Source organism: Pleurodeles waltl, chromosome 8 (assembly GCF_031143425.1).
Source record: "Pleurodeles waltl isolate 20211129_DDA chromosome 8, aPleWal1.hap1.20221129, whole genome shotgun sequence".
NCBI classification, from domain to species: Eukaryota; Metazoa; Chordata; class Amphibia; order Caudata; family Salamandridae; genus Pleurodeles; species Pleurodeles waltl.
The window spans coordinates 420,782,161-420,807,179 of NC_090447.1; the positions used below are offsets into that span (position 1 = coordinate 420,782,161).

At 46.4% G+C, this 25,019-nt stretch overlaps 1 protein-coding gene across 2 annotated transcripts in view; it reads right to left on the bottom strand.

The window, feature by feature from the left end:
• CYFIP1 (cytoplasmic FMR1 interacting protein 1) overlaps positions 1-1,469 on the bottom strand; it is a 546,797-nt gene extending 545,328 nt beyond the window's left edge. For both annotated transcript variants that reach the window (XM_069204288.1, XM_069204289.1), the window contains exon 1: positions 1,327-1,469. In XM_069204288.1, the coding sequence (XP_069060389.1) occupies positions 1,327-1,463 (137 nt within the window). In that variant the 5' untranslated portion in view covers positions 1,464-1,469. The remainder of the gene's footprint in view (positions 1-1,326) is intronic.
• Between the last annotated feature and the right edge of the window lie 23,550 nt (positions 1,470-25,019).

Sequence of the window (25,019 nt, forward strand, 5' to 3'; positions counted from 1 at the left end):
GAAGTACATTTCACTTACTTAAGAAATAGAGGGGACTGGGAGGTTTAACTGGTCCAGCGTACGTCCTCCATTATCATACTGTGTCTCTCAAAAAGGTACACTGTTCCAAGGTGTGACAACTACTAGAGATCTCTCGGCTGTCTTCAAGTATGGCTACTTCATAAGAAAGGGCCCTCACGTCTCATCATATTGTGCTAAACCAGCCCCTTTATTTAGATTAAAGGAACATTAATTCCTTTAACTCGTCTTTGTTTTTAACCTTGACCAACGCTCTCTCATACTATTAAAAGAGTTCTTTAGGGAGAGTTGAGTCACTTTAAAAACACTTTTTTCATCTCTCCAGTTTCTTTTTTCATTCTATTTCTTTGCACAGAATGTTGGCTAAGTGGCCCCTACTAGGGTCCCGTCAGACATTGCAGTCCCAGTCTGATGTTGAGCGAGCCCAATGATGAGACGTGAGGGCCCTTGCTTTTGAACTAGCCATACTTGAAGACAGCCGAGAGATCTCTAGTGGTTGTCACACCTTGGAACCGTGTACATTTCACTTAGACAGTCAATTATTTGCCTATCACAGTGAGTGCGAGTCTTGCAGCTATCTCACCCTATGCCACCTCCTAATCACTAGTGAGTTTCCAGGGCCCGTGCATGGCATTTACATCACAGAAAAGACATAGGAATATTAAGTCCCCCACGTCATGCAAAAAAAATGTATCGTTGAAAACATACATTCTGGGGAATTACAAAGTGGGAAACTGGCAGCGAGCAATCTTACATAATTAGTTCAATTCTTGATATTTCCTGGGGATGATCTGAGGGCACAATTTTCAGAAGCCAGAGTCTCTGGTCATATAGACTCGTATTCACCAGCAACACAGAACAGAAATTGGGAAAATCTCAGTACGGGGCTGGGCGGAGTTGACTGCACGGGTCATGCTGATGAAGCCTTCAACGTGAATAAAGTGATGGCAAAGAAATGGCGTGGGGGGTCAAGGTGTCGATTAGCATTTATAAATGTGCCAGTCTTTGACCACGAAAGGTAAAAAACAATTGGGGCGGAATGCAGCGCAATCCAGAAGTGGGGGGTCTAGAGAGACAGAAAGAATGACAGGAGATGGGGGCTTAGCAGGAACCCAAACAGCATGAGTATGGAGGCAGAGGCGTAGGGGTGGAAATTATAGTTTTACAGTTTCAAAGAATAAAGGGAAGTGAATGTAAGGCCAGGGGCGTGAATGGGCAAAAGATCAGAAAGATTTACTTTCTTTGCTGATCGCATAAAGGTGCTAATCCTTTCGAAGCAACCAGCAGTTTTCCAAAAGTTGGACTTACCTCCGGCGCCCTGAGAACTTTAAAAATCCAAACTCTCCGCTTTGCTTTCGACTCTTCCCGACTTCAACAAGTGAAGGATAGGGAGTGGCAATCGGAAAGCTATTTTGCAGTGATTGACAGTCTAGGGGCGGTACCATGTGAGGCTCGGTGGCTGCTCCAGCCTCTGCATTCTGTGGTTGGTTAAAAAAAAAGAAAAGGCCCGCCCCGGAAAAGAAGGCTCTGCAGCTCCGGAACAAAATACCCGCCGCTCCGGAACTGATCACCACCCAAGTCATTCCGGAAGTGTTCGTTCAGTTGTGTTTTGTACCTTCAAAGTCTCGATACCTGGAGGTCTGTGCCCGCTGTGGTTAGACTGTCGGGCAGACTGATCCCGGGGTGGCGCCCGTCCTGACACCTGCAGCGGCTGTTCCATCTCCTAGTGTCAGATAGGAGACTCCGCCACAGACCCCAACTGTTGCAGCTTTCCGAGATATCTAGGGATCAGTAGCAAGGATCGAAAATAACCTGATTGTGAGGTCCGGGTGTGGCTGGCAGTGGTGCCTCTGTAGCATGCGAGCCAGAAAAGGCACAGACATCGGTCAGAATAGGTCGGGGAGCGTAGCAGACTCAATATGGGGCAGAGGGGCGCATCACATAACCCCACAGCAACATCTCAGCTGTCAGAAGACTGCAGTTGGGAAGACATTCCAGAGCCAATAAGATGAAGCATGGAGTTTTGTTGGGGTCACAGCCCAGCGGTGATCCTTAACAAGCCAGGCAGCTCTTGTCTGGAATCCCACCACTGAGAATGCAGATTATGTGGAACGTAAAGACATTCCAATAGGTCTTTAAGTGGGGTGAAAGAGTGTGTGTTGTGGTGCGGATGCGGCCTCTAATAGGGTTTCGGCTTAAACATGTAAATTACATTTCCCTGAGTTCCGTAGTGTGTCACCGGACTGGTATTTTGGTTCTTCTCTGAGCTTCTGTCATTATTTACTTGCTGATTGTCATGCCAACTGGCATGTAGAGCAGCAACAAAGGACCTCCATTTCTGTCTTTCTGCAAGTTTCTGTACGGTGCCCCAGCTATAGTTCAGGGTCTTCATTTCTGTTTCCACAGTTCACCTCTAGGTGTTTTTTGGTTTGATTCTCTTCCATTCTCCTGGAGAGCCAGCGAAGCGCTGTTCTTGTGATGAAATTGCAGCCTACTCTCATGGTGCGTCCTATCCATCTCCCATCTAATTTTCTCATAATGATGTCCAACTCTCTTGGTTGCATCTGGTGAGCAGCTCCTGGTTGGAGATGTTTTTCAGCCAGAAACTGTGCATGTTTCTTCCCAGGTTGCTGGTGTAGAAGACTGACAGTCTGGTGATGTTGCCTTTCATTATCCACCAGTATTCTGATCCCCACAATACTGTGTACAGAATACAGCTCTGGGAAAACCTCAGCATGGTGTTGGTGCTGTACAGGGATTACCTCCCTGTTCAGCATCATGAAGGCATTTCTGGCTTTGTTCAGTCTGCTCTTGATGTCTCTGCCTGCCCTTCCATCGTATCTGATGGAGCTGAACTCTTCAGTCATGATTAGGGCCTCCCCATCTATCATGTTTGAAGGTTTTTTGCTATCTTTGTGTTGATCTTCAGGCTCCTTGCTGTGCATTGATGGTGATGCAAGACATCTTTTCCTGCATATGCTAAAGTACGTGAGAGAGCACAAAGTTTGGTCATTTGCATAGCTAAAGTGCTCCAGCCTAGAAAATAAGGTCCATCTGATTCCTCTGGCTTGATCTTCAGTTTTGCGTTACATCACCCAGTCGATGACTAAGTTGACGAGCAACTTTGACTTCGCGCATCCCTGTCTCACACCAGTCTTGGCTTTGCAGCTATATTCACTTTCACTCACCTTACAGGTAAAATTATCATAGAAGCCCTTGATAAGGAAAAGTGTCTGCTGCGGTATAACATAGGCTCTCTGTATATGCCAGATACTGTCACAGTAGATACTATCAAAGGCTTTCTCAAAATCAGTAAAGTTGATGTATAGTTATCTCTGCCACTCTGCTCTGCGAGGTTGCATAGAATAAGGATCTGATCAACACACCCTCCCGTTGCAGAACCCAGCCTGTTCTTTTCTTAACTGCTTGTCCACTGCACCAGAAATGCATTGTTGAATGATTTTCGCCAGGATTTTACTCTGGATTGACAGAAAGGTAATTCCGTGCCAGTTGTTACAGTTGGTTAATGCTCCCCTCTTTGGAATCTTGATGATGATGCAGTAGTTCAAGAAGTCTGTTGCTGTATTTCCCTCACAAATTAATTCAAACAGTGGTCGGAGAGTCTTGGCTATGTTTCAAGGTCCGCCTTGCACATTTCTGCATTCAGGTTGTATTGGTGTAGAGCTTTTCTGTTCATGAGAGACCGGATGGCAGTGATGATTTCTCCTTTCTGTGGTGGGGTGCTATTCACATCCAAGCCTGTCTCTTCCTAGATGTCTTCACGCTTATTGGTACTGGTCTGTTCAAGACTTCTTTTAAGTGCTTGGCCTATCATGCTTCCTACTCTTTCCCTGTTGTGAGCAGTCTGTCCTACTTGTCCATGATAGGGGTGTTGTATGGTGCACTAAATTTACCATTGACTATCCTTGGGATCTTGAAGTTGATCTTCCCCCGTTTTCCTCTGCTTGGCCGGCAAGGTAATCCATGTGCGCCCTCTTGTCATTCTGTGGACTGGTCTATTTCTTTCACTATACTGTTGCTCGTATTTCCTCTTGTAACCTCTCAGATTTGGCCTTTATGAGTTTCTTTTTTGCTGTTCTCCTGTTTTCAGTAGTTTGCCATGTGTCTTCTGTTATCCATTCTTTCCTTTTCCTTGGCTTGGTCCCCAGACGTGTTTCACTGCTCTTGAAATATACTGATTAGACCTGTTCCCATTTCTTGTTGACTGACCCTGGAGCTGCCTCATACTAATCTTCCCTGTCTACCAGGAGTTTGAAACTGTTTTTGATTTGTAAGACAAATGTCTTCTTGACCTTGAGGTCCTGAAATTTTGTGACATCAAAGTGCTGATTTCCTTATGTTTTGCCAGACAGATACCAGATTGACTACCTGATGATAAGCAGCACTTGGAGAAGCTCACAGTATGATATCAGAGTGAAGAGAGGGTAGGACATCAGCAGCGATCACAGTTCAGTGACCACTTTTGCATAGCTGTAGCTCAGAAAAAAAGAATGCAAAACATGAGGACAACAGTATTTTCTGTTATTGCATCCAGAGATATAACTCAAAAACTGATATACACCTAAAATCAGCCTAAACTGCTTTGCTAATGGTTCCTACCTGTTTCGGATAAACGACTAACAACATTACATTTTGTTGTAAATAATTAACATTGAAAATGTTTAAATTCTGAAAATGAGACAGGGTATTAAACATTACAGACGCCCATGAAAGGGGTAGTGGTCTTTAGAGTGTCTCATTCACTCCCCTTATCTTCACTATTTGTTAGGCATGTATGCTCTTTTTCTCTGCACATTTCATTTACCTGCATACATCGCACCTCATTTCTTTCCTCTCCAGTGCCCTCTTTTCACTTTCTCCTGAATGCACCTTCCCTGCCTCTCCTTCACTTCTCCACCCCCAAACATACAACAGCCCCTCACCTGTTAACACTTAATTTTCTTCTTCTTTCATCTAGTTAGTATCTGACAACTGGTTCCCTCCTTCACGTTCATTTGCAGAGAATCACAATTTCAACTTGTATATGTGATCATTGCCCTGTGTGCTCTCCATAGAGGCCAAGGAATGGATGACCATGTATTCTGAATACTTTTGTGACTTACTGACAGTCCTAGAGAAACCTGCCCTGCCTTCAGCCTCAACTCCAGAGCTCTCAATCATGGCCCATTATACCATTTTGAGGCAATTCATTTCAAAGTGCACACTGTACAAGAGTAATATGCTACATGAAAAAATATGGCAACACACACCCTGGAACGAGCAAACAATTTTGAGAATGCAGGATTGAGTAAAGCATGTGATATGTAAACAGGAACTAAATCTCTGGCATGGATTGCCTTAAATTTTTTTCCATTCATTATTTAGAAATTTATCAGTATTTTTGCATTAAAGACAAGGACTTGAATATGAGACCCAATATGGACTTGTTTCAATGTCCATTTTTAATTACTACAGGGTCTCGGACGTGGAGGGATCCAGCCCACTTAACGCCCTGCATTCTAACAACCATAAAGCTGCAACATTTGGCACTATGAGTTTGTCAGGCATAAGGCGTGAAACGCATTGTTCCAGCGTTAACCTACAAGGAAGCTAGGTGCTTATGGGTGGGGTGGGAAATCAGGCTTAAACTAGGTTTCCAGAATAAGTCTCTGACCGGGACAGTATAGTGATGGTGTCAGGTCAGTGGTAACACATAGGTGTCTCTGTGTCAAGTTTAGGTAGAGGGACACAGTAGCTGCATTTTGTCAGAAAGCAGCAACTTGACGGTTGGATCAACGTTAGTGATGTCAGTTTAGGGCAGGTGTATGTCAGAAGACTCTGCTGTTCCTCTTTGGTGAGGATACATTTCCTGAAAGAATGGATATTTGGCTGTACTAAGGATCTTAGTGTACGCCATCCTCAGGAAGCAAAACTTGGGGAGGGGAGGGATGATATATTGAGGAATATACTTTTTCTTATCCCCTTGTGGTGTTACCGGGCAGATCAAGTTGTAAAATAAAAACCTGAGTTTTGGGCACGGGCGCGGTCTATTTAAACCCAAGGTGCCTGCCCAAGGATCCTCATGTAGGGTTGTTAGAAGCATGTTAGTCATAGGATATGAAAAAATAAGAAGGTGATGGATGGAATGCTTGAATTAATCTGAACCACGTCAATCGCTGTGGGCTGCATTCCAGTCCATCATCCTCCCCCCACACCCTATGTCACTTCACTTAAGACCCAGCCAAATACAAATCAATCTTTACCCTGCACCTCATGGTAACTGTTCCCACTGGAGCAAAGTCAAGACTGATTTAGCTGTGGCTGGGGGCATGGTGTGCAAAATAATGATGAACTGGGATGCAGCCCGAGTAATTACCAGTGGCTGGAATTAATTTGACATTTCATCCATCACTTTTTGTATAGTTTTTTCAGAGAATATGAGGCACATAAGGAACCCAACAAAAACCAGCAAGTAGCCTCTTTCCAACACAGTGACTGTTGGGTAAGTATGTAGAATGGAAACGTGGTAGGCCTAGTGCAGGGGCCATACCAGGACATAGGAGTCTAAGATAAGTAGGGAATTATTATTTCCTACTCCCTAATCTCCATGCACTGAGTTCAGCTCTGGAAAGGCTTTTTTGGAATCCCTGAGCAGTCTATGGTGTTTAGTAGGGAGTTGTGATCTGAGAGTACAGGGCCTTAGCAGGAAGAGGGGACCTCAAGACGTCCTCAAAAGCTGGTGCATTGTTGATGACTTCTTTGGTTGAGGTATTTGGATGGCAAAAACAGTCTAAAATGTTTATAAACAATTAAGGAGCCATTTCAAGAAAAAATAGTAATTCCCATGCGTTTTGTATATTCCTTGGCACTAACATACAATATCCCTTATATGGGAAATGTGTTAACTTACTGTGAGATAATTACGTGATAGTGGTTAACCCTGTGTCCCTAATTTGAGCCTCAAGGGGGTCCTCCTGCTGAATTATTTTAGCAATATAAAAGTATCCATGGGCAGTGCATAATCATCTGGACTGACAGCATGCAAGGAAGAATTGATGGGATAGGGCAGTAGAGGGCAGCAGAAAGAGAAGCATAAAGCCCTAAGGCAGTGCCACTGGAATTATGCGACAGAGGAGGGACAGTAAAGTATGCAGCAGGAAAAGGCTAATTATGTAACGTAATGCGGCACATTTTGTGTAAACTATTACATTGTTTTGACATTTTTACACGCGTTAATAATATCTGGGCAAAGATTGCCCCTCCTTAGTACCAGTTTAATGCCTAAATACAGAAAGACCAGCTGAAAGGCGCTCATTCAACCTTTGCGACAGCAACACAGCGCCACATTTTTAGCAGCTTTTGAGCAGATTGGGTTACAGTCAACATTTTCTGTTTTTGAGATCTGCAGAATATGCAGCAGATGATGGTTTATGTGTCAAATTAGTAGAAAACACAGCACCCACAGAATTGCACAATCCCAGTGCCATGCCATTGTTGTAAGTAGATAATTCCAAACTTAAAATGGATAAAAAAAGTCATATTTTGACAAGTACCCAAAATAATAATCTAATAAAAAACAACTTTTTCACTTTTACATTTTTGTATTGTTCTGCCATGTCTTTTGCAAAACGTTTTTGTTAGGGGAGCTGCCAGGTCATCAATAGCTTTAAAAAAATGCTAAAGGCAGAAATATTTTTCTAGACTCATAAACGCACACATAATCGTGATTGTCCCCTACGCTGAAGGTAACTTCTTTCTGTGTGGTTGGGGTCCCTGTGAAATGGCAGCATGCCCTAACTCACAGTGAAGTCAGCCAATGTCTGAATTGGGCTGACAGACTTTCCCTAACTATTGACGATCTAACAAAAAAATTAAGAGGATTCTTAGGTGAGAAACTAGCTATCCGAGTAGGGTCGTGGAATTGTTTAAAAAACACTACTTCTCCCGGGGACTAAATGCTCCAGAAATCTGCTTGTCCTGCAAACAGTACCACTTGTTGCGCCTACTCCCTAAATCACTTAGACTGGCCTGTGAAGACTTTACCTGTGGTTGTAAATACTATAGACAGCTTTTCTGACATCAGAGCACATTACTCAGAGAAGCTTCCAGCTGGTAGATGGGTGTCTTTTATGAATTTACATGATGTACATCGCACAGGCTAAGCAATTTTACATACAGTATTTACTTGCTATATGTTTTGGCATAAGTTGTTTGCAAAGAAAATAAAATGCATTTACAAACACCAACCTGAACCATGCTGGTATCTACTAATACTTGGACTTCAGGTAGGAGTTAAAGGTGGATATGAATGTTATGTGTGTACATGTCTCAAGTCGATTGTCTGTTGGCACAGAGATGGATGACTATTTACCTTTTCCAGGAAGGGCAGAAAATTGCACTGGTGATTTCAGTCTCCTTTAGATCAAAGCATCATATCACAGGGTGTTAAGATTGTCCCTCTAATGAGTCAAGACTGTTCTACAATAGCACAAGATCAATGCAGGTGTTTGTCGCCTGCCACAAAGCAAGGGGGCTCATGTGATGCCATGTATCCATTATTAAATCACCCATTGAATCTTCACATTGAAAAATTCCACTATATCATGCAGTTCTCCATAGTGCAAATGTTTTATTATTGGGTGAAATAATCAATTAAACACATTGAAATGCATTCATTACAGATATACGTGAACTGCCCGTTTCAGATATATTTGTAATGGGTGCATTTCAGATGCATGCAGGGGTGTGGAATTTAATGAAATATCTATTTGTTAATGGGACAGGATGCTTCTTAAATCTACTTATCCTGTAAAAAAAATTAACTTGTCCCTTTGGTACCATGTAGTGCAGCAACAAATTATGGCAGCAATCTCATTATGTAAGAGCTTTGATAATAGCCTCTCTGATTATGCCAGGACCACTACTGTAGTAGGGCTTGAATACCTGCAGTTTCAATCCCTACTATAGCAATTTCCTTTTTGCCTTTCCACAGATCTACATACTTGGGCTGGAGCACTAAGAAATAGTTCCAGGGCTGGGATGCCTTTGAGTCTGATAACTTACTAACTTGCATGTTTTAAAGATTTTCACCAACTGTTCTTTAATCTTTTATCTCAGTGGGAAAGTTTGGAAATTTACTTCTGACAATGGCAGAAGTAGAAATTCTTCCAGGGTTTGAAAAAAGGTGGTTGGAGGAAAAGTGAACTTGTAAACGCTCAATAGAGTTTCACTTGAGCAAATCTACACATGGATATTTGCTCGTGCTAAAATACAGTTAAAAATATTTTCTAGGAGTACGATTTCCTGGTCTACTTCTGTAAGTTCTTGTGAATTCAAAGACATACCATTTGTGACTTTCAGTAAGAATTGGGTCCCTAATTAGGTTTGGCGTTAACAAAGACTTTTTTTTTTTAAACATGTTTTTATTTCAACCATTGCTCAACATCCAATTTTGACACATGCCCTAACCACATAGAAAACAGCACGTGTAGGGTATACAGTATCATCAATGAACTAGACAGCGTTACATGACAACCTTACAGTCGCAATCCCATAGGTCTAACACTCCACACCCGTCATGGCTGCCCCACCATGTCCCAGAAAAGTCACTTTTCTATTTACCCCAAATCATCCTCCCATGTCTCTGTAGGAAATCCACTTGGACCAGATTTTCTCATACTTTTTCTGCATCCCCAGCTTTTATAGACCATTTGCCTGGCCTGTTGGTACCAATCCAGGTCGTATTCCCAGTCTGCAACCCCAGGGGGTCTACTCGCTTCCCGCTCCCTTGTTATATTTCGCTTGGCAACTCCGGCTGCCAATTGCAACTAAATCTTTAAATGCTTGGTCCACCCCTCTTCTCCTGTAATTCCCTGGACAAACCACCTAGCCTCCAGTGCTATGTTCAGCCCTGTAACCTTGTTCATAATTTGTACCATATTTCCCTGGTATCCTTGAATTACCGGGCAGTCCCAAAGGATGTGAAAGAAGGATCCCACCTCACGACATCCCCAGACACACAGATTAGAATCACTACGTCCCATTCTTTGCATCAGTGATATAGAGTAATATGCTCTATGTAAGACCCTTAGCTGTGTCAGTCGGAAAGCAGGTCCTTATGGCTACCTCTGTGGGGCTCTGGACCGCCTCCTCCCAATCATCAGCGTAAGTTGATCCCAGATTGTCCTCCCAAGCGGCCCGTAATGACTGCTTAGGATCTGGGGAAATATTCATTAACTTCCTGTATGTCAGGGAGATGGCCTTGTCCGTCATGGGTTCTGACAGCAATCTGTCCTCCAGTGGAGACGACTCTGGCAGTTGTTCCCCTTCCAATATGTGCCTGCGCAGCGCATGACCCAGCTGCAAAAATCTGTAGCATTCAGACTGTCCCATCTCATATTCCCTCTTCAGGTCTTCAAAGACCAGCAGCGCCCCTCCCCTCCAGACGTCTCCCAGATGTTCTATCCCAATCAGCTCCCATTTCCTAAAACTCTGTATTTTTCTAACCTGCAGCATCTTACTGTCCCACAGTGGGGTTCTATTTGTAAGCTTACCCTCCCAACCCAAGAATCTATTTGCCTCTCTCCAGGCCCACACCACCAACTGAGTATGGAAAGGCAGCTGGTCCTCCTGCCATCCTCCATACAAGATCAACGGGTATCCCTGGCCTCCCATTTCCTCTCTATCAACTCGGAAAACCGGGTCATCCCCCTCCGTGAACACCCAGTTATTTATCGTACACAGTTGCGCCACCCAGTAGTAGGCATATATGTCCGGAACTGCCAGCCCTGCTTCAAACACACTTTTCTGGAGCTTGGTCAGTGAGATTCGTGAACTGCCCCATCCAATAGAAGACTGCAGCACAATGATGATTTTTGGAACACCATAGGCGGTACCCTGATCGGTGTGTTCTAGAGGATGTAAAGCAGCCTTGGGAGAGCCATCATTTTGAAAAGCACAGTGTGCCCCATCAGGAACACTGGGAGACTCCTCCAGTGGGAAACGTCGGCCTGGATGCGCCACATCCAGGCTCAAACTGCCTTATTTCCCTTATTTGTGTTCTCCCACCACCTCTAATCTTGCCATTACACTGCATTCAGCTCTCAGAAGGATCCTGGTCCAATATATTCGGTACAGGTTGTGCCACTACGTCTCTGGTTTGCTGGTCTGTGGCACGATTTGTCTTTGTGCCCCTTGGGGATCCTTTTCCTGTGGTGCGCCACCCCTCCACCCAATCCCAGGCCACTGCAGGTGTGGCAAAGAACCAGGATTTGCCTTCTGTCACTACTCATAGTCGGGCCGGGAAGAGCATCATGTACTTAATGTCCTTGGATCTTAGCATCTTCTTGATCTCATCAAAGCTCCGTCTCTGGGGCTGGACTTGTAGTGTTAAGTTTGGGAAGAACATTATTGTGGCATTTTCTTAGGTTAGATCCCCATGCATGCGGGCAGCCTGGAGGATGGCGTCCCAGTAATTAAACACCCTCGCAATAATGGTTCTCGGCGGGGCCCCTGGTCTGGGGGGCAGAATCGGCCCCACGACTCGGATATTGTTTCGCCTTGCCCTGCCCTGCCTTCCTGAACTTCAAGTCTGACCGCCATTAGCGCATGCTGTTTTGTCAGGTGCTGAACCTGATCTTCCGGCTTTTTCAATGTGGACTGTAGGAGGTTGATGTGGAGTTCCGCAGATTAAACTTTTTCGGACATCTTGTGGAAGTCTGCTCGCAAAAGGTTGACATCAACCGTTACAGCATCCAACTTGGGCTTGAGTGAGTTCTTGAGATCTCAAATCACTGCCATGATGGTGCTAAGTGAAGGCTCAGCCACTTCCAAAGTCTCCCCTCCCTCGCTGTTCACCACCGCCTGTCTGGTCACCGCATATTTATCCATCTTCTTTGATTGTGTGTGCGCGTGGCTCTTGGGTTTTACTATTGTCTCTAAGCGCCTTCACACTGACGGATGGAGGACGGGGACGGTGGCGGTGGCCTTCAGGTTCTTTACCACAGCCCTAGCTCACTCCTCACTGCTCCTAGTCCAGATACTTCACAGCAGGGCCACTTCAGTCCACACCAGGCTGCGCCTCCACCCGGCTCTTGGGTCCAGCCGGTGCCTGTCGCCGCCCGTCTCTTGGTAGGCTCCCCGGCCCGATCAGCAGCCATCTCCACACTTTTCCCTGGCACAGAGGGAGGTTCTCATATGCTTCTGGGGCCAAGAAGTCCCTGCTGCCGGGCCCCAAGTTGCTCCTCTCTCTCTCCCTCGGATCACCCCACACACCTCTCCATTTGCCATCTCGCCTCTGGGCCCGCCTCCGTTTCCCCCGCCAACCGGGTCGTGCCTTGGCCTCAGCTACTTCCTTCTTCTGGTGCCGCAATGTTAACCCCGGGCCCCCTCCGGACAATCTTCCCTGAGGGGCGCCCGACTAGTCAGTCTCTCCTTCCCCCACGGGGCCAGCAACCTTCTTCACTCTTTTCCACCGGAGGGGGAGGTTCTTTCCTGGCTATGGGGCTGCCTGGGGCCGGGCCAATCACTTTCAGTCACCGGCCATTAGTGCCTCCTTTCTGCCACCCCGGGGCCGCCCTGCTCACCTTTCTGTCCACCAGTGCACCTCCAGGCCGAGTGCTTCTCTCCCAGGCCTCGCCTCCTCTGCCACTCCCTCAGCCTTCGCTCGTTCTCTCATCTGCGACCTCAGTCGGTCACCACGGGCTCCAGTCGGACAAACCTCACTCCAGGACACCTTATTCTAGCCGCCACAGGGGGCAATATGTGCTTCTTGAGACCAAAATTTTTTTTTTCTTTTTGCTAGTGTTTGTTACAATGGTGAGGGCCTGCCAGTTCCCACAATAATAAAGTGTTACAAAAGCCATGTCAAAACAAGACAGGCATTGACGAAACCAAAAGACTCACACATTTTTTTTTCAGATCGGTTGGCTTTGCCAGTGCTTGTTTATTTTCATGCTTCCCATAATCGTTTTGAAAATGGTTACACTGATTTTCCATTAGGAATATGTTTTTTGGAAATACTAGCATGGTTCAACACATTTTAGTAAATGACGCTTTAAAGATTCAGCACCTAAAATGTAATCGTAGTGAAACATTTTTTTCCCTACTTGCATTTTTTGTCTAAACAATCTATTTTGAAACCAAATAATTATCACTCTTGCTTACAAGCTTCTGCAAACATTTGCATCTAATCAGAGAGAATTATGGGAGCATTATACTTAGCCTCATATTGTTAAACTTTTCAAATGTGTGTACACTTATTTTTTTTTACTGGAACCACTGTCGTCAGTAGTGCAGTGTGACCTTAAAATGTTTATTTACAGCAATCATCCTAATAAAGAAGGCTTTTCATTAATGAACCATAAATACAAGTTGCACAGCATTGACATATGGACACAGTTCTGTAGGAAGCTGGCTCTGTATATACTATATCAAAATGAAATATAGTGTGCACAGAGTCAAGGGGCTCCCCGGAGGTTTAACAGAGGCTAAAGTAGATAATACTAATGCTCTCTTTTGTGGTAGTGTGGTTGAGCAGTTAGGCTTATCAGAAGGTAGTGCAAAGCATTTGTTGTACACACACAGACAATAGAAGAAGCACACACTCAATGACAACTCCAGACCAATGGTTTTTATATAGCAAAAATATATTTTCTTAATTTATTTTTAGAACCACAAGATTCAAGTTGCAGGTAAGTACTTCAATAGTTTCCTATTTCACACATGTATCAATAGTACTTTGTTTGAAATCGATAAGTTATACAGTTTTTGAAATATTGACAGTAATCTATTTTAAAACTTGACACTGCAATTTTCCGAAACAGTTCCTGGGGGAGGGGGAATTAGATTGTTTTACAGGTAAGTACAGCAGTCTTCGGCAGGTTAGGAAGTCCTCAGGTCAGGGTTCAAGTTAACCACAAAAACCCACCAGCAGCAACACAGGGCTGGCCGGGTTCAGAGGTCAAAGTTGAGGCAAGTTTAACGTGGGGTCCTATGGAGGCTGGGGGCACTTGGTATCAGATCTGCAGGCAAGTAAGTACCCGCAACTTCGGAGTGCAGACCTGGGAGGTTTAGAGGAGTCCTGGGGGGGCCACAAGTAGGCACCAAACATACATCCTCAGCGGCACTGGTGCGGCGGGGGCGCAGGGTGCAAACAAGATGTCAGGTCTCCAATGATTCTCTGTGAGGAGACCCCGGGGGTCACTCAAAAGCTGCAGGTGAGGTCCAGGGGGATGTCTCGGGCAAACCACAGGCTGGATAGGGAGGAGGGCCGCCTGCTGAACGTTTCTCGACTGGTGGTCGGGTTCGCCGAGGCCTGGGGGCTGCGGGTGCAGTGTGTCTTTAGGCATCGGATATCTTCGTCCGGAGCGTTCGGGTTCAGGGGGTCCTCTGGATTCCCTATGCAGGCGTCGTTGTGGAGGGGTGGAGAGGTCAACCCAGTGTGGGCACTTGCTCGCATTCGCCTGGGCATCCTCTCTTGCTGGTTGGGCCACCCGGACACAGGCCATGGGTGACGGGTGCCGGGTGGTTAGGACTCGTGCATTTCGAGTGAGGTGGGAGTCTTCTTGGACAGGGCCACTGTCCACTGGAGTTCTCAGTCCTTTCAAGTGCAGGGCAGTCTTCTGGAGCTTGGCAGAGGTCGCTGGTCCTGCTTGAAGCGTCGCTGTTCTTTTGCAGGTTCTTTGAAGCAGGAGACAGGCCGGTAGGGCTGGGGCCAAATCAGTTGTCGTCTTCTTTCTTCTCTGCTAGGGGTTTCAGCTATGCAGTCCTTCTTTTTCTTGTCAGGTCACCAGGAATCTGGTGAGCTGGGTTCAGGGAAGCCCTTAAATACAATATTTAGGGGCGTTACAGGGGTCAGAGGGCAGTAGCCAATGGCTATTGTCACTGAGGGTGGCCACACCCTTCTTGTGTCCACTCCCTTTGGGGGGAGGGCACATACCTAACCCTATTGGTCCCTGCCCTCCAAACCACGGTGGAGGATTCTGCAGGGAGGGGGTCACTTCAGCTCTGGACACCTTAGGGGTGGTCCCAGCTGAAGTGGTCACTCCTCCTTTTTCTCAAGTTTACCGCCGAACTGGCTGCCAAAAGTGAGGCTTTGTCCGGGAGTCAGGCATCTCCACTAGCTGGAGTGTCCTGAGACACTGTAATACGAGGCCTGAGCTTTTGAGGCTCACCGCCAGGTGTTACAGTTCCTGCAGAGGGGAGGTGTGAAGCACCTCCATCCAGAGCAGGCTTTGTTTCTGCCCTCAGAGAGTGCAGAGGCCCTCACCCCATGGGGTCAGAAACTTGTCTGTTAGTGGCAGGCTGGCACAGACCAGTCAGTCCTACACTAGAGGACTGGGTAAAATATAGGGGGCATCTCTAAGATGCCCTCTGCGTGCTTTTTAGAATAAATCAAACACTGGCATCAATGTGTGCTTATTGTGCTGAAAAGTTTGTTACCAAACTTCCCAGTATTCAGTGAAGCCATTATGGAGCTGTGGAGTTCGTAATATACTTAATATGGCCACACTGTACTACAATGTCTAAGAATGGACTTAGAGACTATAGGGGCATATTGCTCACGCAGCTATGCCCTCACCTGTGGTATAGTGCACCCTGCCTTAGGGATGTAAGGCCTGCTAGAGGGGTGACTTACCTATGCCACAGGCAGTGTTTTGTGGACATGGCACCCTGAGGGGGATGCCATGTCGACTTTGCCTTTTTCTCCCCACCAACACACACAATCTGTAATGGCAGTGTGTATGTGTTTGGTGAAGGGTCTGTTAGGGTGGCATAACACATACTGCAGCCCTTAGGGACCATCCCTGGTCACAGGGCCCTTGGTACCACTGGTACCTTTTACACGGGACTTATCTGTGAGCCAGAGGTGTGCCAATTGTGGAAACAATGGTAAATTTTTAGGGAAAGACACTGGTGCTGGGACCTGGTTAGCAGGATCCCAGCACACTCTCAGTCAAGTCAGCATCAATATCAGGCAAAAAGTAGGGGGTAACTGCAACAAGGGCCAGTTTCCTACAGTTCCCTTGTCTGTAAACTGGCAGCCAAAGGATTTGTGCTGCAAAGGGTTGGGCCTACTTGTCCCAATGACAAAATAAACATGAAAATATTTTTCCCTTGACCCAAAACAATATGTCCTGGGTGTGGGGGCGATAGGAATTCAACATCCCTGTGCATGATAGAGTGGCCTCTTTCAAGGTTAAGAGTAAATAGATGATTTGATAATAGATGCATAGCAACTACATGAGGAGGCAGATCTACATTGGTGTTGTGCTAAAGTACATAGGCCCACATTACAGCATTGGCAGTAAGTGGCGCCTACCGCCGAGGCGACGGCCTCCAAAAGACCATCGCCACGGCTAACATCCGTCCGCCATAATAAGACCACAGACGGATTTCCACCACAAGAAGGGCGGAAATATGGCTGTGGCCATGCTGACAGACGGTGTTAAGGTGGTGTTGCTACCACCAGCAGCGCCACGCTAGTAGACCCCCACCAGCCGTATTATGAAAAATAATACGGCCTGGTGGTGTTCTGCTGGCGGGCGCTTCTGGCGGTAGCAGCGACCCGTCCCTTTCCCTGTCGGAAGACCCCATGGATTCAGGTATGTCGGGTTTCCATCAGGGGAGGCGGTGGGTGGTGTTGTGGGGGGGGTGTGCATGAATGTGTGAGTGTGTGTGTGTGTGTGTGTGAATGCGAATGCGAATGAGTGTGTAGTGTTGCTTCCGTGTGTATGTGTGGAAATGCGTGAATGAATGGAAATGTGAATGCGTTTCTGCGTGTAAGTTTGGATATGTGTACGGATGTGTGCGTAAATGAATGGATGGATGCATGCATGTATGCCTGTGTGCGTGAGTGTGTGAATGCGTGGTGTGTGCCTGTGAGTGTGCGTGTATGGGGGGAAGATTGGGAGGGGGGAGCGTGGATGGAGGGGGCGCAGTGGGGGTTCTCTGGGGAGTGTTAGGAGGTATGGGTGAGTCTCCTGCCAGTGACAGGGAAGGAATTCCCTATCACTGTTAGGGCCTACCGCCATGGTTTTCGTTGCGTTACGAACGCCACAAAATCCATGGCAGTAGACAGGGTCATAATGCCGCCGGCGGGACAGTAGTGGCCGCCGGATTGGAGATTATCTTCAGCCCGGCGGCTGCTACCGCCATGGCGGTCAATGTGGTACATTGGCGGGTTGGCTTAACCCAACCCCCCAGTGTGGCGGTATGTACCGCCAGCCTGTTGGTGGTAATACCGCCACATTTGCACTGACCGCCGGGGTCATAATGACCCGCATAGTCCTTGGCTGATGACCTGCCAACACACAAAACATTAACTCTTGGTGAACCGTTAAGATTAAACAAGATTGTGCAATTGAACAGCTTTTTTATTTTGAGGGATTTGGAGATTGTGACATCAAAGCAAATAATGGTAAAGTGGAAAACTCATGTCTTCTGGCAGCCTTTTTCCCTTCAGGGCAGATGGTGGCAAGTTTAGGTCTGTGCTATGGAGTCTTACTAGCATAGCGAAAAGGCACAGAGCAAAAGTGTTAGAAGAAGTGCTGTCTGTCTTTCAGAGCATGTGAAAGAATCACAAATCATCCTTAATCCTAGCACTGCAAATTCTATCCACAGATTCTCAAGGAAAGATTTTGAAACATCCTGGAAGAGAGACCCATATCATAAGTCTACCTTAATACTGGGTGGCGAGTTAGTAAGATATTTAATAGGTCTAATACCCAACTGTCTTACAGAGGATGTAAAAGGACTGCCAGAGGAAACCATGGACTGGAAGTCTGGGAAGTCATAAGCAGAGGCCCGTTAACATGCATCCTATGCAGAACTAACAGGACAACTTGTATTTATGTGAAACAACTTAAGTCATGTAAGTAGGTGGTATCAGGGACGAAACACGTTAAACTACTTCTCTTGTTAGTCCAAGCAAGCCCCTGACGTGCCACAGAACAAATCGTGGCGATGTCTGACAGTAAAAGTTAATTGGTAGGCATCTGCCATGCAGTTTCTGAAATCTGCATTTTCATTATAATCAACAGATTGATTGGAAGGCATTTGAGTACCTTTGAAGTGGTTGTCATTGGAGCTGTGTAGTTTATCTGCTGATCACTACAATGGACAGTGGTTAATTCAGACTTCTGCAGGAAATTTGGCACAAAAATGCCACCTCCAACAAAGGAGCAATGTTCGACTATGGACAACTTAGTTTTGTTTCCAGTAGGGCAGTTGCAAGAGTGGTCAGCAATAATTATGTTAGTCATTCTCCAGCGAGGACAGTTGGTCCTGAAAGGAAGTACTAATTCCTCTGTTCAAGGTAAAGTGAACTGCACACACATAATAATGTTGGAAACGTGTGGTCTGGGCCTCAATACTTCCTACTTAACCAGTAAAGGTCCTTCAAGGACAGGAACTACAAGATTACCATTCCTTAAATCAAGTACAAGGTGGTATAAGCAGGAACCTAGGAAGAAGCATGGCAGTTGCTTGCAGTGAAAATCTACTGACAAATGCAAGGGCACAGCTATGATCCTGTGTGCTCAAAGCACTCCTCATTAGGAGAATGGCTAGTGATCTACGAACAATGGTAACATATTGAGGGCCTGGTAACATGAATGGGAGGGTGACCATACACAGAGGTTTGTTAGCTGGTTTCACTCTGAGCTCTGCCCCAGCCTCCTGTCCATCTCATGAGTCAGGAGACTGGGTGACTCAAAGGAAAAATAAGTCGAGAGTATTTGGAAGTGTGAGGAAATGAGGTACATTATATGGTCTGGTTGTGTGACCTCACTGTGTAGTACACTTACCAAACCCTTCAGGACCAGTAGGTTTTGTTTGTTAAACCTTAAGCTTAACCCTGGGTAGCTGTGTGTGACGGGCCAACTCTAACATCAGACCCGCCATATCCCTGGTGCACCGGGCATGCAGAGCTTCCTGACGCGGAAGTCCTCGGGCCAGAACCAATTCTGAGGAACTTCTGGGTGACGGCAGGAAGAAAAGGGACTCTTCGCTCCGACCCGAGAGAGCAGGAGGAGGAGCCAGAGAAGAACGCAACGATGAGGGAGAAGAACGCGACATCGGGAGCGGAAAAGGAGGCGGTGACGGACCTGTGGACGGCGTAAGAGCAGGAGGACATCGGGACCACCAGTGGCAATCCGAGAGAAGGGAGGACCAGGAGGCAATACCCCAAAACCCCAGCCACGCTCTGGGAAGAGTGTGGCCTCCGCAGGTGTGTGGGCAGGGTTAAACAATGTCGGGGGGAGGAGGGGAGCAAGGAGGGAAGGTAAAACGCAGGGAGGGACAATGGGGAGATTTTTTTTTCCCCTTTGATTTGTGGTTAGTTCCTTTACTTACTGTTTTGATTTTTCCCTCCTACAGCCTTCACTTATTTGTTCTTGGGTATTGTTTTTTTATTTTTTCCTCTGTTTTGGGGGTCTGGGGTGTGCTACCAGACAAGGAGAGGAAAAGCGCCTAACCATCAGGAGTAGCATAGATAACCCCTCCCTTCTGAAGTATAAAAGTACATTGAAGGTCAGTCATAACCTTCAACCAAGGGAAAAGAAGGAAGACAGAAAGGGGCAGAAGACAAGAGAAGAGAGGGACAAAGAACCACAAGTAGAAGAGAAGAAAGGAAAGAAGAGAGAGACAAAAGAAAAGTGCAGAGAGGATAACAGGAAGAAAGAAAAGAGGAAACAGGGAGAGAGAAAAATAGAAAAACAGAAAAAGGAAAGAAAACGCAAATAGGCCACTTACCGTTGTCTGTATCCATTTCTTTTCTTTCCACATGTGCCTCCTAGAAGTCACCCTGGAAAAGAAGAAGACCAGAAGGTAACGCTAGAGGAAGAGTGGCCAAAGAACGCAACATAAAGAAAAAAACAGAGAGCAAACAGTGTCCTGTAGTCTGCAAATAAAGATTATATGTGTGCTATCTAACCACAGGCTTTGTGTCATCATTGCGACCCCTATTACACTTGGCTCTGAGTAATTAGCCTTATACAAAGGAACAAGTGTTAATCATTTAAACAGCACCAAAACAACTGAAGAAGGAATTCATAAGACACTCAAGGAAACCTACACCAATTTATAAACATAGACTATTTTTTGTATTTTAGACACCACAATTAAAACGATCTACTGAAGGCTTCTGGCGATACAGCAATTACAAGGTATAGTAAATATGGACTTTTTCACTTAAATGCGAGCAAGCATTGGCAAATTCAACAGTTTTGGATAAAAACTTGGGTAAGTGTCAATGCGGTTACTTTGTGTTATTTTAGGCGACCACCTCCGGTAAGGAGGGGGGACCAACACAGTCCTCAGAAACAATTACCTCTGAGGAAGAAGCACCCCGTAGGAAGCTCCAGGCACTTTTATCACTTTGCTATAAGTTTCCACGGAAGTGGTCCTGATTCCAGGGACACAGGATGCTGAAGATGCTCAAGGATTCTGTGGATGTGATGCGATCGACAGGGGTCTTCCTGCAGCTACACCTTAGTCCACAAACTTGGTGAGGCGGCCTTGGTCACAGGTGTGACAAACCTCAAAATCCTCTTGTCCAGTAGTCCAGTCACCATTGGGCTACCAGTTGCCGGTTATCGCAGTTACCGCAAGATCTTTTCCCAGACAATCAATTGCTTTGTGAGCGACCAAGCTGCAATCTGACAACTCTCTCTTGTCCAGCAGATTTGGGTGTAACTTTGAGCGTTGGGTCGTGGTCTCTGGTGCTGCACCAGGGTGAAAAACGGCGGCTTGAAGATTTGGGCTACCAACTGGCCTCAGCAGGCTTCTTCAGCTGTAGTGGTCTATTAACAGGAGGTCAGCCATCTGACCCTTGGAACCTCTTGCTTCAGCTGGGTGCCGGAGACAATGTCTCAACTTGCAGGACACAGAAGGCGCATTCTCTTCTCCTTTGCTAGCCACCAGGTTCAGCAGGTGCAGTCCATGCTGTTGCAGCCTCCCTTTGCCGGTTCCTTGGTGCAGTAGGGCAGTCCTTCTTTGGTCCTCTTCTCCAGTCCATCAAGGTCTTGAGTTCTGGGTGCCAGGGGTGCCCTATTTTATGCCTAGGAAATGCCCTCGGGTAGGTTACAGTCAGTAGCCAATGAGCTACTAGGTTCCCTCTCTCTTGATGACCACTTCCTGTGAAGTGTGGTATCTGGTTAGCCCAGAAGTTCCTCTGCTGCTCACTCTCAAGATGGCAGAACCTAGCTCCTAGTCTCTAGAGATCAGTAGCCCACCCCTGAGGTGTGGTTACCTGTGGGCTACATGCACATGGACAAAATGGCATGGCAACTGGCCTCCTGCCTCTGTCCCTAGTGTCAGCCTGTCTACATAGGCAATAGAGCAGCCCCTGTCCAAAGTGTATGTCAATTGCCCTTCAAAGGCGGCGGCTTTCCCTTTGAAGCTTGTATTTTGGGCCTACATCTCATGTGACTTCAGGCCTAGAGGAAGTAATACCTCCTCCAGTGGAAGGCCTCTATTGTTACCTTTCCTAGGTGTTGTTCACACCGCCCCAGGAGGGCAGAAGGCTGTCTGTGAGGACAGTCTTTGTGTACAACAGTAAGTGGGCACTGAAAACGTTGGGCAACCAAAGTGACAACTTTTGAAGTTGCACTTTGTCCACCAGTGACATTAAATTAGATTTAACCATGTAATCAGATTTAATGCACTTATTCGTTTGATATATTACAGTGCCAACTTTAGTAGTCCCATTCAGAAGTTAGCAGGGCTGAGATGTCAGCCTGTAACTCTGTACTTATTAAGGCGGCCACTAGTCTTTCTTTTCAACAATGAAATGACAATTTAGGGTTTTTACTGCTGGAACATGTAAAAGTACATATTCCCCATTATAATATACAGCACCTTGTCTCAGGGCTCGACAGTCCTACCTTAGGAGTGACACACATATTAAAAAGGGTGGACTGGGCTTTGCCCTTACCTTAAATGGGAAAGTCGAATTAGTTGTTTTAAAAATGGCCTTCCAGTCTACAGTGGCAGACTGGGAGCCATGTTTTCCCTTGTCCTACTCAGGGTAGCACCACAAGTGCTGCAGTCCCTGAGGGGACACTAACTTACAGGCCCTGGTTACCCCTGGTACCATATACAAGGGACTTGCAAGTAAGTTAGGCTATTCCTATTGGTTATAAGCCAATTAAACACACACCAGTTTAAGGGTCAGAGCACATGCACTGGGTCCTGATTAGCAGGCCTCATGGTATTTCAAAGTCATTACACCAGTACATTGTATTCAGAATGGGGACAAAATCTTGGGGTGAGCCTGTAAAAAGCCTGTTCCCTTACAGGAAGAAACCACAGGCATCTTAAAGAAAGAGTGGTTTTGTTGAGGGCTAGGAAGATGATATTGGAAGAAGGACAGAATGGGCAAGAGAAAGATTTTAAAGAGAAGAAATGAAGCGGGAAAGTAGCCGAGTGGGAAACAAAAGACCTTTCAGTAACCACTAGTCACTTTCACCCTGGTGTTAGAATGCAGTGGTTGCACAAGTTCCCAACATTCGAAAACTAGCATTCCCAGGATGGAGTGAGTGCATCACAAACTCTGGTGGGTATCTTTCTCTCAGGACAGCAGCTACAGTACAATTAAATTGGGAGGAAGAAAAGGAAGGGGAATTTGTCAAGGTTCTGGAGGGATGGTGGCAGAGTAACACTTGGAGCTGGAGACAGGCAAGAGATAAGGGTAAGGCTGAGTTCCACAGATATAAAGTGGATGTTGGCTGGGTGTGTTAGACAGAGTTGGTACCTTTGTTATTTTTTTAACAAAGATAACAGTCACTGTAAAGCACTTCACAAAAATGCTTTGTTCCTTGGCTGCTATTCTACTCAATGATTTTCAAGAGATGTTTGCAGTGTTGGATCGTCCTTAGCTTAGTACCTTTTATCCGCTATTGCACCACCAAAATCCTGGACAGAGCCTCCAAAAACAAGGACAACAACTGCTGCACTGCCTCCCCCAAGAAGACGAATGGACCATTCACATATCACCGTTGCTGTTTCACCTGCTTCACGGAAATCCCCTTGAGCCCATCACCACCGCCCACCCACTGCAGAAAAACTGCACTGCATACTGATCAATGCAAGATCCCTCCATAAACACACGTAGAGATATGGAACACCCTGACCATCCACAGCCTGGACCTAATTTTCGTCACTGAAACATGGCTTACACTCTCATCATCCCAGACATAGCAAGCACCACCCCAGGAGGCAATAAGGTGGTCCATAAAGACTGCCAAAACAGGCACAGCGGGGGAATTGCCATCATGCACAAAGAAAACATCTCATGCACCACCTTCAAAGACGGGACATCCCTCCTCATGGAACACCTCAACTTTATCAGAATAGATGCCAAAACCTGCATCAGAGGGCCCATGGCATACAGACCTCCTGGCCTCCACCATGGCTTCTGCAAAAACATCAACAATTTCATCGCCCCACTGGCCATTGACTCAACAAGCTACATAGTTCTAGGAGATCTCATTTTTCACCTGGACGATGCCTTCAACCACAACGCTACCAACCTTTTGGACAACCTCGCCAACATAGGACTCAGACAACTGGTCACTACCCCCACCCACGCTGCGGACCACATCTGAGACCCCATCTTCACAGCCAGCAACAAAGACTTTTCTCCCTCACCTCGAAACTCACCTGGACGGACCACCACCTGGTACTTTTCTCCATAGACTACGAACCTGAGTCCACAACCGCTCCTCTGCTATCCCCCATATACAGATGGAGGAAAATCAGAAACACAATGGATCAGCACCCTCCACACCAACAGACTCACTCTCTCGAACAGCCCTGAACTGGATGCCAACAAACTAACTGAATGTCTCCTCAACTGTGCCAACGAAGTAGCTCCCATCAATGGCTCTACCTCTAGAAGATCCAGTGAAACGGTTCACCCCTGAACTCTGCATGCTCAAAAGAGACTGCAAATGACTGGAAAGATGGTGGCACACCAGCAAAGATCTATCAGACCACACTATATACAAAGAAGCACTGAAAAAGCACTACCTCCAAATGAAGGAAACAAAAAAAGAGCCCCCTTATCAACTGACACCTGATCATGGACTGGACTCCCCTATCCACCCAGGAAACAGCAGACATCATGGGATCGATTCACTCCAGCTCACCGAACGACCCCTGTCCCTTACCACATTTTCAGCCTGGGCCAGGAGGAAATCTGCCAAGTCTTCACTCACATCATCAACCCCTCCATTATAACAGACATCATCCCCGAAACCTGGAAACAAGCCAAAGTTAAGCCAGTCTTCAGAAAACCCACTGCAAACCCCTGTAAACTCAAAAACTACTGAACCATCTTGCTTTTCCCATTCCCGGCAAAACATCCTGGAAAAGGCCATCAACAAACAACTCTCGTAACACCTGGAAAAATACAACTTACTGAACACCTCCCAATGCGGCTTCTGCTCCAAATACAACACCAAAACCGCCCTCATCGCCGCAACAGACGACATCAGGACCCTCCTAGAGCAAGGAGAGAAAGTGGCTATGATACTACTCGACCTCTCTGCCACCTTCAACACAATCAGCCACTACACTCTCACCACAAGACTACACCACATTGGGATCAGAAGCAACTGCTTCAAATGGATCCACACCTTCTTCACGGGATGCAGCCAGAGAATCCATCTACCTCCTTTTACCTCAGAACCCAAGGACATCATTTGCGGAGTCCCCCAGAGCTCCTCCCTTTGCCCCACCCTGTTCAACATCTATGTGACTTCTTTGGCAGAGATCGTGCGCCACTACGGACTCAACATCATCTCATACGCCAACGACACGCAACTCATCCTCTTCCTCGCCAAAAGACACCTCCCACCTGGAGACCACACCTTCCCCAGAGGAAACTTCAGCAAGGCCATGTGCCACGTAGCCGACTGGATGAGAAACAATTGCCTCCAGCTGAACACAGAGAAAACAGAAACTACTCATGGTGGCCCACCACTCTCAGGGTACCCCTG